The sequence below is a fragment of the Tenrec ecaudatus genome, chromosome 10 (genome assembly GCF_050624435.1).
Source record: "Tenrec ecaudatus isolate mTenEca1 chromosome 10, mTenEca1.hap1, whole genome shotgun sequence".
Taxonomy (NCBI): domain Eukaryota; kingdom Metazoa; phylum Chordata; class Mammalia; order Afrosoricida; family Tenrecidae; genus Tenrec; species Tenrec ecaudatus.
Genome location: NC_134539.1, coordinates 135,319,629 through 135,334,810, shown reverse-complemented (window position 1 = coordinate 135,334,810; position 15,182 = coordinate 135,319,629). Strand labels below are relative to the sequence as shown.

The window sequence follows — 15,182 nt, the reverse complement described above, 5'->3', positions numbered from 1 at the left end:
AGATAAATGTGCAAACTTGGCTGAGTCTGACCTCTCCGGTGAATCCTTCTCTCGTTCCTTGGGCCCCGTCTGTAAAATAGGAATGATACTTGTCTCAGACGTTCCAGGTAGGTGATGGACATAGATGAGTCCAGTTGCCCAGCCTAAGCCCCTGAACATGCTGAAGAGATGACTCACTCTGATCCCTGAACTTGCCAATCAGGAGCCTCACAGCCATGCTCTCTAGGTGACCCTGGGCATCCCTAGCCAACTACACACCGGTACCGGCCAGCTCAGTGCCTGAGGGGCAGCCAGGGATGAAGATGGTTCTGGAAGCCATGCGGGCAGCAGGCTGCACTGGCCCCTGCCTTCTGGAATCCTGCTAAGACGCAACAAAATCGGCCCTCTCCCTCCCACAGGCTTCAGCGTAAACATCCAGGCACAAGGGTACAGGTGGCTTCTCTGCCTGTGGGGTTGCCCTTGACATCCAGTTCTGAGACTGGGATTCGCTGGGGCTGGAGGGCTCCCCCAGCCTGGAGCTCACTGTGGTGGCCGGGTCATCTCAGGTCACTTCCAGACAACCGCTCCTCCAGAAGCCATTTCTGCAGAGAAGGGCCTCCTCTGCAGGTCACTGGGACTCTTGCTGCCAGGAGGAATTCCACCCAGGTCTGTCTGGCCGGGGCCATGGGGCATGCCCAGATCCGAGACGCAGACCTGGGTTTTGGAAGCCTGCCTCTCCGTCCAGCTTGCAATGTTGTGAGGATCCGGCTCCTCCCAGGACGGGGTACCATCGTCCCATGCTCAACCACACTCGAGAGATTTGGGAGAGAAGCTTTCCAATAAAAAAAAAATGATAGAGGTTTCTAGCATATGCAAAAGTAGGATGGTTTCCTTTGAAAAACAAATCGGGGGACACTTCAGAAGGTCCCCTTAAAGGGAAGAACCTCCCAACCCCACAGAGCGGCGCACGCGGTCCTTACAGAGCTAACCACCTTCCTTCACCTTCCTTGCCTTATCACCAGATGCCTACTCGATGCTCACAGGCTGCCCATCTGTCTGGACTCAGCGACTGCGCAGTAGGAGACCCGGCCCAGTCCAGGGTCGTCCTCATGCGAGAAGTCATGGAGTCAATCACCTCTCAGACACACGAGGTCCTCCTCCCTGTCAGTGAGCCCCCTCTTCACCAAGCACGGCGTTCTTCTCCACTGCCTGCGCCCCAGCCATCCTGACTGCTCAGGAGGGTGCTGGCCGGGCTTCTTCCTCTGCAGACGGGTTTGCTCTCCCCGGGTGCGTGCTGTCAGTACTGTTTACCCACGCTGCTGCTCCCAGCAAAGGCACCACCAGCAGGTGATTTAACACAACAGAACTGTGTTCTGTCCCACTTCTGAAGGCTAGAAGTCCCAGCACAGGGTGTCAGCTGAACCAAGCTCTTTTTGTCAGAATTCAGAACTCTACATGCAAGAGGGTGGATCTTAAACGGTCTGCGATTTTATTTGGACTTATTAACGCCGGTGGTGCCGTCGGTTAGGCACCGGCTGGTAACCACAAGGATGGTGGCTTAAGCCCATCGGGAGGGGGATCCGACTGTCTGCTCCTGCCAAGGGGGGCGGTCCCAGAAACCCTGTATAAGAAGGATCCCTCTGAGGTTAAATGCACTCAATGGCTGCAACTTTATTAAATGAAAATATAGAGATAGTTCACTGGAACAGCGTTGGGAACAGGAATATCAGCCTTTACACTTCTGACCAACGGAGTCTCACAAGGTTACCAAGGCTTTTCAGTAGAGGCAAGGATGGTCTTTCCAGTGAATGGTGCTGGGGCAATTGCCTAGCCAAAAGGTTCATTTAGCTCCAGATTCCACCCCCAACACAAAAATGAACTCAGATCACAGACCTAAAGGTCAGAGCTAGAACGGTGCCATGTAGATGAAACCCAGCGGGAGCTAACTCTATGATCTCAGCTGAGGCAAGAATCTCTTTGCCTCCTAGATGGGCATTGACCCTTGACTGGCGCTCCAGCTGTGAGAGGCACTGGGTCCGGTCGCCCAGACGAAGCCCCCGAACATGCTGATCGCTCAACTCCTCGCGGCAAATGGGAAACCCTTCGCCCCCCAGAACCAGTTCCACCAGATGGGACTGTGCCGAGAAAACTCTCCCAAAGGGCAGCTGCCACATCTTGCTCCCCAGCAGCAAGGAACAACTGGGGGGGGGTGTGTCAAAGAGCCGATCATTTGTTAGCATCTGGGTGCTGCATTGTCACTGGCGCTCCTGCGAATGGGTACAAAAACTGCTCAGTGAAAACCAACATGTTCTAAAATTGGATTGTGGTGGTAGTTACACAATCTTGTGAGTATACTAAAAATAACTTAGTGCCTTTTTTTAAAACCCTCCTGATTGTGAATTAGGCGAAGGTTTGCAGAGCGGCTCCGCTCATTGTGTTTCATTCAGCAGTTCGTGCACATCTGACTCAACTCACCCACTGCAGTCCCCCTGGAGACACCAGCACCTCTCCCACCACCTCTCTGTACTTCCTGTTCCCCGCACTCCTTCCTCCCTAACCTTTGAACTCTGTCCTGGGGTAAATGTTGCCCTTTGGATCTCCAGTGGTTGATTATGCTAACACGGGGTGGGGGGGGTGTTCAGTTCCAGCCTTAACAGGCCACCCTTGTCTGTCACTTTGTCCTACTGTGGTGGCTTGTGGGTTGCTGGAAACGTTGAAATACCGGTGGGTATTTCACATGCCAGCAGGGTCACCCAAGGGCACAGCGGAGCTTCCAGAGGAAGAACACACAATGCCCACTTCTGAGAAGGTAGCCCTGAAACCCCTGTGCCCACTGGGAAGCACCGTCAGAGGCTGACAGTCCCATGAAGGGACGCACGTTGTCTGAGACCCTGTTGGAACATGGACCCCTCCAGTCTGAAGGCACTCGAAATGTGACTGAGGAAAAGCTGCCTTCTCAGATCGGGTCTGAGGTAGTGAATGGTGCCAACCTGGCCGATAAACACATGTGGGGTTAATTGAAGGGCAGAAGAATAAATGGCTCGGTGAGCCTCGCCTTTCTAGTTCTCGGGTCTCTTGCTTTCTGATGGTCGGACCAGGGTGCAGCTGCCTTAGCCAGTTCCCTGCTTCAGCTGGCAAGGCTCACTTCCTGCAAGACATCCCTGAGGAAAAGTCACATGGACCTACTCAGATGCAGCCCTGGGTGCTGGAGCAGTCGTGTGAAGACCCCTGCCAGCGCTGAGATGCTTATGCGCTCACTGATTCGGCTTTCCTCCTGCAGTCGGCATCACTGTGTGTGTTTTGTGAGATGAAGGAGGACTTTGTGGATTGGTGTCGGACATCTGGGTTAATGTTGGACTTGTGGGCTTGGGCAGCACTGGGTTGGGATGTTTTCTTGATGCGCACTTAACCTTTACATAAAACTCTCTCTTATACATGAGTTTCTGTGGATTTGTTTCTCTATTGTACCCAGACTAACAGGGTCTTTTGACCATGGTGATGTGAATGGAGTAATGGAATTAGGGAGCTGAAATGACTGATTTGGGCCATTTTGAATCACAAAAACCCTATGGTTTACGGTGCCAGGAAAGACACAATCAAGAGGAATGGAGTTGCATTCCTTGTCATCAAGGACATTTCAAAAGTATTTTTGATGGATAATGCTGTCTGTGATGGGGTTATCTCTGTCTGCCTTCAAGGAAATCCAACCAACGCTGATTCAAATTTATGCACCAACCACAAAAACTAATGGTGAAGAAATTGAATTCTACCAGTCTTAAGTCCAAAATTGATTTTTAAAATGCAAGCAAGATGCATTGGTAATTATTGGCTATTGTAATGCAAAAGCTGGAAACAGAGGAAGTAGCTAGAAATGAAGGTAGAGATTGAAGGATAGAAGTTTGCAAAACCCACGGCTTCTTCATAGCAAATACCTTTTCACAACACAAATGGCAACCCTGTATGTGAGCTTCTCCAGATGGAATACACAGAAATCAAATGGACGGCATCTCTGGGAAGAGACGAGGAAGAAGCACATTATCAGCAGCTAACACCAGGCCAGGGCTTGTCCCTGGAACAGGCCATCAATTGCTCCTATGTAAGTTCAGATTAAAGCTGAAGACAATGGAAACAAGTCCAAGAGAGCCAATATACGACCTGAGTCTATCCCATCTGAACATCAAGAACATCTCCAACACAGATATGAAGCACTGGACTCGGATCATCAAAGCCTGATGAGCTGTGGGCGGACATCTCACCATTCACCGCCTCCAAGAATCTCCGTCTGAAGTGGCAGAGGCCACCAAGACCAGATGCATCCGAGACTGTGGGACAAGACTCAGAGGAGCTGCACTGAGACCATGGGCACCTTCTCCTCAGTGGAGACGCTGAATGTAAAGAGACCCAAATCCTCACAACTGGACCACTAGGTGACATCATGATAAATGGAGAAACAATCGACACTGACAAGGACCTTGTCTTGCTTGGATCCGCAATCAGCAGTTAAGAGCTCAAAAGATGAGTTGTACTGGGTAACTGCTGCACAGACCTCTTTAGAGTACTGAAAAGCCAGGGTGCTATTTTGAGGACAAAGGTGCACCTGACCAAGCCATGGTATTTCCATCGCCTCATACGCATGTGAGGGTTGGACCTTGAACAAAGAAGACTGAAGAAGAATCGAGGTATTTGAATTGTGGCGCCGGAGAAGAATATTCAGAGTTCCACTAACTGCCAAAAGGACAAAGCAATTTGTCTTGAAAGGAGTCTGGCTGGAGTGCTCCTTAGAGGCAAGGATGGCAAGACTTAGTCTTACATCCTGATGTCTTACATACCTTGGACGTGTTGTCAGGAGGGACTAGTTCCTGGAGAAGGACACCATGCTTGGTAAAATAGAGGGGCAGTGAAAGAAAGAAGCCCCTCAACTAGATGGATTATCAGGGGCTGTAACAATGGGCTCAAGTACAGGGCCAACTGTGAGGGTGGTGCAGGACCAGGCAATGCATCCTTCTGTGGTCCATAGGGTTGCTATGGCGACTGGGTGGCACCTAACTACAACAAAGACCATAGTCTTGAGGGTCCCATCAGACAATCCAACCCAGAATCTACCTTCCTGTATGATTTGGGGTCCTGCTCCACATTTCTCTCCCGTTCTATCCAATGTGAGCTCTTTCAGGAAGTCGGAAGTGATAGCTGGGTATCTTCTAGTCCTCTTGGTCTCAGGGTTGCAGAGAGATGCTGTGTGGCTCATGAACTCAGTGGGCTATTTGCTTCCATGTGTTTTTTGATCTTCATCGCTCTTCTTGCCTCTGGACTTGGAGAGACCAGTAGTAGATGCACCTTTGCCAATAGTTTAGATAGATAGATAGATAGATAGATAGATAGATAGATAGATAGATAGATAGACACAAGAAATAAACAGTTAAATTATAAAGCAGTACAAATGGCTCAGTGCAACTCACTCCCGTGAGACAGTTGGGAGACACTGGCAGTCCTTCAAGTCTTGAGGGCCACCAGGTAGTCCTCTGTAGAGCAATTCAGGCTGTCCGGGCACAGGCAGCAAACAGCAAGGCAGGTCACCAACAGTCAGCCAGATGACAGGGTCTGACAGTCCCCAGCTCAAGAGATGTAAATTCCAATGGTGTGGCGAAGCAGGTCTTGAAGGAACCTCAAGTTACAGCGACACAGTCCACGGGTTAGGTGTTCCACAGGTAGTGTAGATTGCAAATGGAGGCACAGAACAAGCAAGGCAGCCGCATACTGGCCCGATGATCAAAGAGCAAGAAACAAGAGAGGCGAGGCTCACCAAGCCATATATCTCTCCGCTCTTCAATTAATCCCACATGTGTTTATCGGCCAGGTTGGCACAATAAACTAACTACCTCAATCCACCCCTTGCCAACTTGACACCTGTACACATTCTTTAGCCATATATATTATATAATTTCTGGACATTGATAAAATCACATTTATACTTATCATCAATAATCGATCATACTTATAAATGAAAACACACTGAGTCCAATCATGTCTGATATATCATACCTGAACAAAGGAAAGATATGCAATAAGCACATAAAAGTAAAATACATTGACAATTACAGACCTCGCTTTTGCAATTGATCACGTGGTCGTAATTGATAGGCAGAACTACCTTCTTCTACTACCCATTCTGTATTACCTTTGCCCTCAGCCAGCACCTCAGCTGGCTGTGCTTTTCTGCCTGGTGGGGTGACCCAGACTTTCATTCATTCATTACGTATTTGAAAACTCGAGATCTTTATGAGTATAGCGCACTTCTTCTTGGGTAATCATCTCAACCTTACCTTTAGGAGCTTTCTGAGACTTCATTTTAGTGACAGGTCTAGCAGAAATAATGGGTGGGGAGGGTGTTTCCTGGGTGCTCTCAGCAATATCTTATAAGGCATCTCCCTCAGGCAATGCTACCGATGCAGCCCACCTGGCATATCAACTTGAATAGTTTGGCTAATCTGCTCAGGTGTGAATTGTGAATTAATACTTTCAGCTGGGAGGGGTGGATCTATTGACTGGGGTTACTCAATTGTTTCTAGGGGCTCAATAGCCTCCTCTTCTGGATCATCAGCCCATATGTTCCCATCCCATGTTTCAGGGTCCCAACTTTTCCCGATCAATGCCCTCACTTTGGTATCAGACACTGCTCTAGATCTGCAATTCAGCTGCCATTGTAATTCAGCCACTCGCATAATGAGACTCTGGACCTGGTTCTCAGCAATGTCAGCTCTTTTACTAGAGGAGAGAAGCCTCTCCTTTGTGGCACAGATGGAAGTTTTCAAATCCGTTAGTCTGCACCTGAGGCGCACTTCTGAGTCTCTGAGACCATCCCTCTCCCTATTCACACTTTCCATTGTAAGAAGGACCAGCCAACCAGCTTCCCTATACTTGTCATCCTTACAGAACTCTGGAAAATATCAAACCTACGGTCCCTCAGAGCCTCTGCTTTAACCGGCGTCTCATCTGTCGGTGGTGCTTCTTTAGGTACTATCTTTGCTAGTTCACACCATGGGTTAGGAAGAGCAGCAGACGCATCCATGCTTTGGGGTGCTGAAGTAGCATTATTAGTGCTGTTAAGACTAATCAGGTTGGAGAGCCAATTTAAGAAGCCCATATTTATGATTTTATTTCTCTAGAAGCATCCCTGGTACAAAAATGTGTTAGACAGGGTTCTCTAGAGAGACAAAACCAGATTGCTAATAATTAGATAGATAGGGAGAGAGATAGAGATAGGTAGGTAGGTAGATAGATAGAAAGAAGACACAAGGAATAAACAGTTAAATTATAAAGCAGTACAAATGGCTCAGTGCAACTCACTCCCGTGAGACAGTTGTGAGACACTGGCAGTCCTTCAAGTCTTGAGGGCCACCGGGTAGTCCTCTATAGAGAAATTCAGGCAATCCCAGCGCACAGGCAGTAAACAGCAAGGCAGGTCACCAACAGTCAGCTAGATGACAGGGTCTGACAGTCCCCAGCTCAAGAGATGTAAATTCCAATGGTATGACAAAGCAGTTCTTGAAGGTACCTCAAATTACAGCGACACAGTCCATAGGTTAGGTGTCCCACAGGTAGTGTAGCTTACAAATGGAGGCACAGAAGAAGCAAGGTAGCCGCACACTGCTCCGATGATCAAGGAGCCAGAGACGAGACAGGAGAGGCTCATCAAGCCATTTATCGCCCACCCTTCAATCCTACAGGTGTTTATCGACCAGGTTGGCACAATAAACTACCTCAACAACTCAAATGGGTGAACTGTTAGGCATATGAATTATAGTTCAATAAAACTTTTTTTAATTAAAACGTTACCCCAACAGCATTTTATCTAATGGTTTTAGAAGTTATCCTTTCCTTAGGGGTTGCAAAATTATGGTCTAATGTTGCCATTTGTACTACAATCGTCTATAATAAAGCACCTTCCCTCACAAATGATTTAGTTGGTTCAAGGAAGAAAGGGCTGAATAAGTGCTTGATTCTCCTCTTTAGTTATGGAGCCCTGGTGACGTAGTGGTCACGGAATGGGCTGCAAGGTCAGCAGTTCAAAACCACCAGCTGCTCCACAGGAGAAAGATGTGGTTTTTGTCTCTGGTAAAGAGCTTCAGTCTCAGAAACTCACAGGGGCAGTTCTACCCTGTCCTAAAGGGTCTATGAGTCAGAATCAACTCAATGGCTATGAATCTGGTTTGTTTTTTATCTTTTGTTAAAAATTTTAGGGTGAACAAGCAAATGTGGCAAAGAAAACTGATGGTGCCCGGCTATCAAAAGATATAGCATCTGGGATCTTAAAGGCTTGAAGATAAACAAGTGGCCATCTAGCTCAGAAGCAACAAAGCCCACATGGAAAAAGCACACCAGCCTGTGCGATCACAAGGTGTCGAAGGGATCAGGGATAAGGCAGCATCAGAAGAAAAAAATCTTACCATAGTGAATGAAGGGTGAAGTGCAGAGTAGAGACCCAAAGCCCATTTGTCGGCCACTGGAAATCCCCAGGGATCTAGAGGAGGAGATGACTCAGTTAGAGTATGATGTAGCACCAATGAAGAATACAGCTTTCCTCTAGTTCCTAAATGCTTCCATCTCTCACTCCCACCCCCCCCTATCATGATCCGAATTCTATCTTGCAAGTCTGGTTAGAGCAGAGGATGTACACTGTTACAGATAGGAGCTGGAGGCACAGGGAATCCAGGGCGGATGATACCTTCAGGACCAGGGGTGTGAGTGGTGATACTGGGAGGGTAGAGGAAGGGTGGGTTGGAAAGGGGAAACCAATGACAAGGATCTACATGTGACCTCCTCCCTGGGGGATGGACAACAGAAAAGGGGGTGAAGGGAGACATTAGACAGGGAAAGATATGACAAAATAATCATTTATAAATATCAAGGGCTCATGAGGGAGTGGGGAGCAGGCGGGGGAGGGGAGAAAAAAAGAACCTGATGCAAAGGGCTTAAGTGGAGAGCAAATGTTTTGAGAATGATGAGGGCAATGAATGTACAGATGTGCTTTACACAATTAATGCATTATGGATTGTGATGAGTTGTATGAGCCCCTAATAAAGCGATTAAAGAAATTTTTTTCCAGGTAATTTGGTTCCCTGTCACCTTCCCAAGGTAACCAATAGGTTTTTCTGTGTGTGTTATTGTGAATGAACTCGTGGATTTTCATGAATGGGGCGTGTTTTGATTCACTGGTGTTACTGTGGGTTGTTGCTGTTGTTTATGGGCTTCCATCTCTAGTTAGTTGTCTCGTCTTAAGTCCATCAGAGCCTGTTCAACTGACTCCTGCCCTGACTCCTTTTAGTCTTTCATAGTTTCTTTGCTTTCTAGTAAAGCAAAATAATGCCAGGAGATCACCTACATTGTCCCCTCACGCCTGGAATCAGCCATTTCTCCACAGTCCTAAGATCTGTCAGCAGGGAATGGTATTTAGCAAACACAATCTAGACCCTGAGGGTGCTCAATGCTACTAGATGGTCATTACTTCTAGACTTTTTCAGAAAATGGGGCTAGGAAAACTTTTTAAGAAACAACACACACAAAAAACACACACACACTTTGAATTCTGTGGTAGTTACATAATCTGTCAACTTACAAAGGGGTTGAGTCTAGCCTGTCAATCAGGTCACAGCCAATGATGCCTCTGTGTGGAAATGGCCTTCTCCAGAGGATTCTGGGAACTCCTGTCTTCCTCCCTGGAGATGGGACACACTCTCTCTGCTTGTCTCCCTGTGAGACATTCCTGTTAAGCCACATGGAGCTACACGCTGATGAAGCCAGAGCCCTGGAGCTGGAAGAGCCAAGTGGAGACCCACACCAGTGCTGAGATGCTTTGAATCCATAAGACTTTCCACCCACTGGTCTACAATCTTCCTGCATTCAGTGTCATTGCATGTGTTGTATGAGTCTAGAGAGGAATTCATAGACTGGTATTGAACATAGGGGCTAATATTGGACTTGTGGACTTGAACTGGACTGGAATGTTTTCTTAATATACAATTGCTTTTATATAAAGCTCTTTCTTACACATGTGAGTGTCCATGAATTCGTTTCTCTACTCAACCCAGACTAACACAAATTCATATTGATATTTTTGATTGGAAGTGGCTTTTACATTTTGCTTTTAAAGTTTTATCTTTTTCTTACACTGAAAATCTTGGAGCTTAGTTCTCTCTCCTCTCTGAGTTACCACCCATTCCAACCTCTGTCAGAGCTCTCTCGCTGGCTTTACACGGTGTCAGGAAATCTCTCCTGGATGGCCATCCCTGTCTCATTCATTTATTAACGAACAAGTACCGGGCGCCCACTATGTAAAAGACGGGCTTTCTACTTCTGTAAAGATTTAGTCTCAGAAGCCCACAGGTCAGTTCTGCCCTGTCATATAGGGTTGCTAAGGGTGGGCATTGGCTTGGTGGCAAAGTCTGACTGTAAATTACATTCTGTAGTGGGCTCTGAAGTCTCTCCGATGGCTCAGGCCACAGTTGCCCTAACAAACACCCCGCTGGCCAGAACATGGGTTTGTCTCACCTGACACATTCACCAAGCCTCAGTTGGCACCTACCTCCCCTGACCCTCTTCTCTACTCTAGCTGGCCAAAAGAAAAGACTCTCAGGTGTATCAAAAAATAATATTTATTGTCACTGATAAAAAACACAGCTGATCAACTGGCCTCTCAGTCTGTACAAAGTAGGGGGCACCCAAGACCACTCCCTTTCTCCCATAATGCCCAGCCCCAGAGCATCGCCCCAGGAGCATCATGAAGGGGAGAGGGCCACCGGTCACCTTCCCTGTAGGAGAGAAGCTGAGGGTGGACCTGGGGGGGGGGGGCTTTTCTGCCTAGGGGAGGGGAGGGAGTAGAGAAGGCACTTGGAGTTGGGAGCCCTTCCAATGGTCCTGATCCTCTGAGCCCCTGAGCGACGGGAGGTAAGCAGCGGCAGCGGGGCTGAGAAGCCCGCCTATTGATAAGGTGGTCAGAGGGCCACGTGGGTACAGTAGTGGCGCAGTGGGCAGGGCAGGATGCCCCGGTTCAGCTGGTGGAACTCCACGAGCTGCAGGAGGTCAGTGAAGCGGGTCTGGCCGTCATCCATGCTGAAGTAGAGGCGGCCCTCGTCTTCACCCTGGGGATGGCCAGGGAAGGCGCAGAGGCTCAGGCAGGGGATGAGGCTTAAGAAGTCAATTTCTTGGGCAAGGGTGGCAAGTCCAGACACCCTGGGGGCCAGAGGTTCAGGGCCGGTGGCTGGGAGACGGGGTCTCCACGCAGGGGTCTGGGGTCTACGCACCGGCAAGATGAGATAATGCTTGACTTTCCGCAGGTGGCACAGAGAGAGGACGAAGCCCTGTGGATTCCGTTGGCTCTCCCGGACCAGGAACAGGCTGCCAGGAGATGGCAACGTTATCCAAGGGCAAGTGGCTGCCACGTAGACCAAGCGCGGAGCCCGGGAGTGCTCGCCACCCCCAGCCCTGCCCCTTACCCGTCCACTAGGCCCTGCTGCCCAATGAGCCGCTGACTGTCCTCTCGGGAAATGCGTCCGTGGAACCAGGGCTGCGTGTGGTGGATGGCTGGAGTCGGGGAGGGGAGGCAGATGGGCAGTCATTCCCAGGGAAGGGACTTTCCTGCCCTCCCCCAGGGAGGCTCGGAAAAGCCAGGGTGGCCCCCACCCCTGGGGTCGTGGGGCCCCCATCCACCTGCACTGAGGCTCGAGCTTGAGAACGGGGTGGGCAGGCTCAGGCGGTGGTTCGTCTTCTTCTGCAGATGTGGGGGACAGAAGGGACTCTGGGTATGGCTGGGGATGTCCCCCCAGCTCTTCTGGACTGAAGTGCTCCTGTCTCTGGCTGGGAGACCTCCCTTCAGGCCTCCCTCCTTCCATTCCTGCACAGGCACTTACCCTCCAAGCCTGGGCCTCCTCCAGGGCCACAGTCAGAGCTTCCCGGGGGTTCTCAATGACGCGCCCCGCATGGCCGGAGAAGTCCATGGCCACCAAAGTGTTATCGGAGATGCTCCTCTGGAAAGAGGACAGGATGGGACAGGGAGGGCGTCTCAGCCGGGTCCCAGGACTCCCAGGGACAGGACACCTGGGCGCGCGCCCCAGGCTAGTGCCCCGTGCACACTCACCGAGGGTGGGGAACCCAAGCAGGATGGACGGAGGTGGTGAGACTGTACCTGCTGATAATTTTTATACAGCTGCGTCCCATACTAGGGGTGGGGAGGAGAGGAGGCTGGGGTCAAGGAGGTTCTGGTCGGTGGGCCATGCACCCATGGAGCCGAAGCTCAAGAAGCAGGAATCCCCTCCAGGGGGGGGCTTCTCCCTCCCGCCAGGGAACCCCAGGACGCTCCAGAGCCTCACCTTGAAGAGGCGGAAGGCAGCCAGCCAGCAGGTGCGACTCTGCTCATCCTCGCTGCAGAAGATACGGAGCCCCTTGTGGCCATTCCGAAGCTTGTTGGGCTGAGAAGAGAGCAAATGGGCTGGTCCCTGATCTGCCTTCTGGACCCAAAGTCTGTCTATCTCCATGGGGCTGGATGCAGGGCTCATGGGATCCCCAGCAGGGCCGGGTGCCGCAGTATGGCACTGAGAAGCCCAGGGAGGAACCCTGGGCTTGAGCAGCTCCTGTCCCCTCCCAGGCCATGGCCGGGACCCCGAGCAGTACCTTGATACAGAAGCCGAAGTCCGTGGGCATCCCATAGAGCTTGCGGCCCTGAGTCACCACGTACACGTTGGACTCGTTCACATCTGCCACGTACTGCAGGTGCCGTGGATCCTGAGCGCACAAGGGAGTGGGGCTTGAGGCTGGAAGACCCTCGATCCCCATGACTGTCTTGTCCCCTTAAGCCAGGAGAGAGAGGGCCGGGGGCGGGGGGGGTGGGGGCAGTAGTTTGTGCTCCAGCCAGAAAGGTTGGCAGTGTGAACGCACAGCCGATTCTCGGGAGAGGGGCGGGTTTTCCCTGGCCTAGGGAGCCGCTGGCAGTGGGGACCAATGCTACTACAGCAAGGGGGTTGGTTTTTGATCTTTAAGCCAGGTGGGGAGATTGCAGGCCAGAGAGAGGCCCGGGGGCGCTGGCGGTCACACAGCCAGTCGAGGTCAAGGCAGGACTTGAGCTCAGCAGGCTCCCAGTTGGCAGCGGCTGAGCGAGGAAGATGGTGCCATGCACGCCATCAGGAGTGCCTATCTTGGGAATGCGCGGGGCCGTCCGGCTGTCTGATGGGGGCCTATGCGTCAGAAGCAACTTGCAGGTGGTTGAGTTTTGAAACGCCTTTCCGGGGGCAGGTAAACTGGGCAGGGTGGTGTGGAGAGGATGTACACTGGGGCCAGCCTGGGACAGAGCCAAGCAGCGAAGGGTCTTAGGGTGCAGAAGGGGGCTATCCTGGAATGACAAGCCTGGGGGGCTGGCACCCATCAGACCTCACCCTGGAGGCGCCCTTGGTGGAGTAGTAGAGGCCGGACCGGCGCAGGAAGCAGAAGAGGCGTTTCCAAAGCTTGCGTCCAGTCCCCCGCAGCTGCAGGAAGCCCTGGATCTCGGGGAAGCTGCCCGCCTTGAGGAAGTTCTGAGGTCGGAAGAGAGTGGTGGTGAGAGACGGAGACACCCGGGCCTTCATGGGGCGCACTTGATCAGGTGGTGAAACTGATGCTCAGGCAGGGAAAGTGACTTACACTCACATGGGGCTGCTGGTCTCTTACTACCATATTGGGGGCGGGGGGCGGGGGGAACACAAGAAAGCACTGGGTGATCCGGGGACCATGAGTGCGAGGTGGAGGGGGGTCCCCTCACCTGGATGAGGTCTTCATGGGACATGTCCATGTTGTCTTCGAGACAGCTAGAGACCATCTTCTCTGGGAACAGGGAATGCTGGGGGCAGGAAGTTGGGCCGTGGTCAGGGGCTGAGGGTGTGTGAGTTGGGGACCAGGGGGTCCCTGGCCTTCAGACCCCAGGGACCCACACTCACTGGGGAGTTCTTGAAGAGTTCGTATTTGGCGAAGTTCTTCCGGAAGACAAAGCGGCTGTCTCCGCCCACGGGCCAGGCAGCCTGCACCTCCACCACGGACTCATGGTCCTCCAGCCCCCGCTCTGCGGGCCAGGGAACAGGCCGGGCTCTATGGTACCCAAGGCCAGCCAGCAGCCATCCCTCCACCCCCCTCTATGGCACTTGAGGCCAGCCAGCACCCGCGCCCCCTCACCCCCATGGGAAGCAGAGCCTCCCAGCCCAAGCAGTTCCCTGCCCAGCTCACCCAGTGCCAGGTGGGGGTGGTACTCCACCAGCCCCCAGTTCTCATCACTCAGGGCGTGGGCGTGGTGCACCAGCATCTCGCACACGTACCGCGCTGTGGCCCCTGCCGCCACCTCCACCGACCGGCAGGACTCGTCTTCGCCATACACCTTCACCACCTGCACCCCAGGGATTCCCGAGACTTGGCGGAGGGCAAAGGGTAATTCCTTTCCACCCTACCGACCCGGACTCTCAGGGTCCCCTGGCCACACTCCCCACCGGGGAGGGAGGGCACCCTTTCCTGAGACAACTCACGTGGGGGCAGCTGGCATCTCGGGAGCGCAGCCCCCATGAACCAGAGGACCCCCCAAGAATGGGGCTTTGGGAAGACGGACTGCAGAGCTCAGGGAAGGGGTTGGGGATGGAGGGCAGAGAGGTGGCCCGCAACTCCTCCTCTCGGAAATGCCTGTGGTGAGGGCAGAGGGCAGAGAGGCGCTATCAGCCCCTGTGGATTACCTGTGCCGACTCCCCACCTCCTGGTGACCCCATGCACATCCTACCTGCTGGCCAGGATGGGCAGCGGCTGGGATCGTGTCACCTCCACAGACATGGGGACATCGAGGGCCGGGGGAGTCCCGGGAGGGGTCCCGGAGGCTGGGCAGGGGTCTTCTGAGCAGCTGCCGAGTTGTGGTGGAGACAGATCTAGCTCCATGACATCTGGTGGAGAAGAGGGAACTGATAACAGGGGCTCAGTGCCCTCCACCTGCAGAGGGGAGCCAAGACACCTCGCCTCCCTGCCCCATCTATCACTGGTTAAGTTGGCAGGGAGCTCCCATGTGGTGGGAGAGCGGGTGCTGGCTGCCCTCAGTTTACACAGCCTCTCCCTGCTCTCTTGCTCCCTGGATATTCCCAGGAGCCCTCCGGAAAGGATGGAATGAGCCCCACTTTACAAAAGGGGAGGCTGCATCCCGCAGAAAGAAGCAT

General features: G+C 52.1%; 1 protein-coding gene across 1 annotated transcript; it reads right to left on the bottom strand.

Moving 5' to 3' along the window:
- Window positions 1–10,967: 10,967 nt before the first annotated feature.
- GRB7 (growth factor receptor bound protein 7) lies at window positions 10,968–15,182 on the bottom strand. Its single transcript, XM_075559327.1, has 15 exons — window positions 15,009–15,182; window positions 14,759–14,961; window positions 14,514–14,664; window positions 14,221–14,377; window positions 13,938–14,059; window positions 13,763–13,840; window positions 13,401–13,538; window positions 12,643–12,753; window positions 12,342–12,440; window positions 12,110–12,190; window positions 11,883–11,999; window positions 11,683–11,743; window positions 11,469–11,556; window positions 11,277–11,370; window positions 10,968–11,114 (listed from the first exon to the last, which is right to left on the bottom strand). The coding sequence occupies exons 2-15, from the start codon at window positions 14,908–14,910 to the stop codon at window positions 10,968–10,970; spliced, it is 1,596 nt and encodes a 531-aa protein (XP_075415442.1). The 5' UTR covers window positions 14,911–14,961; window positions 15,009–15,182.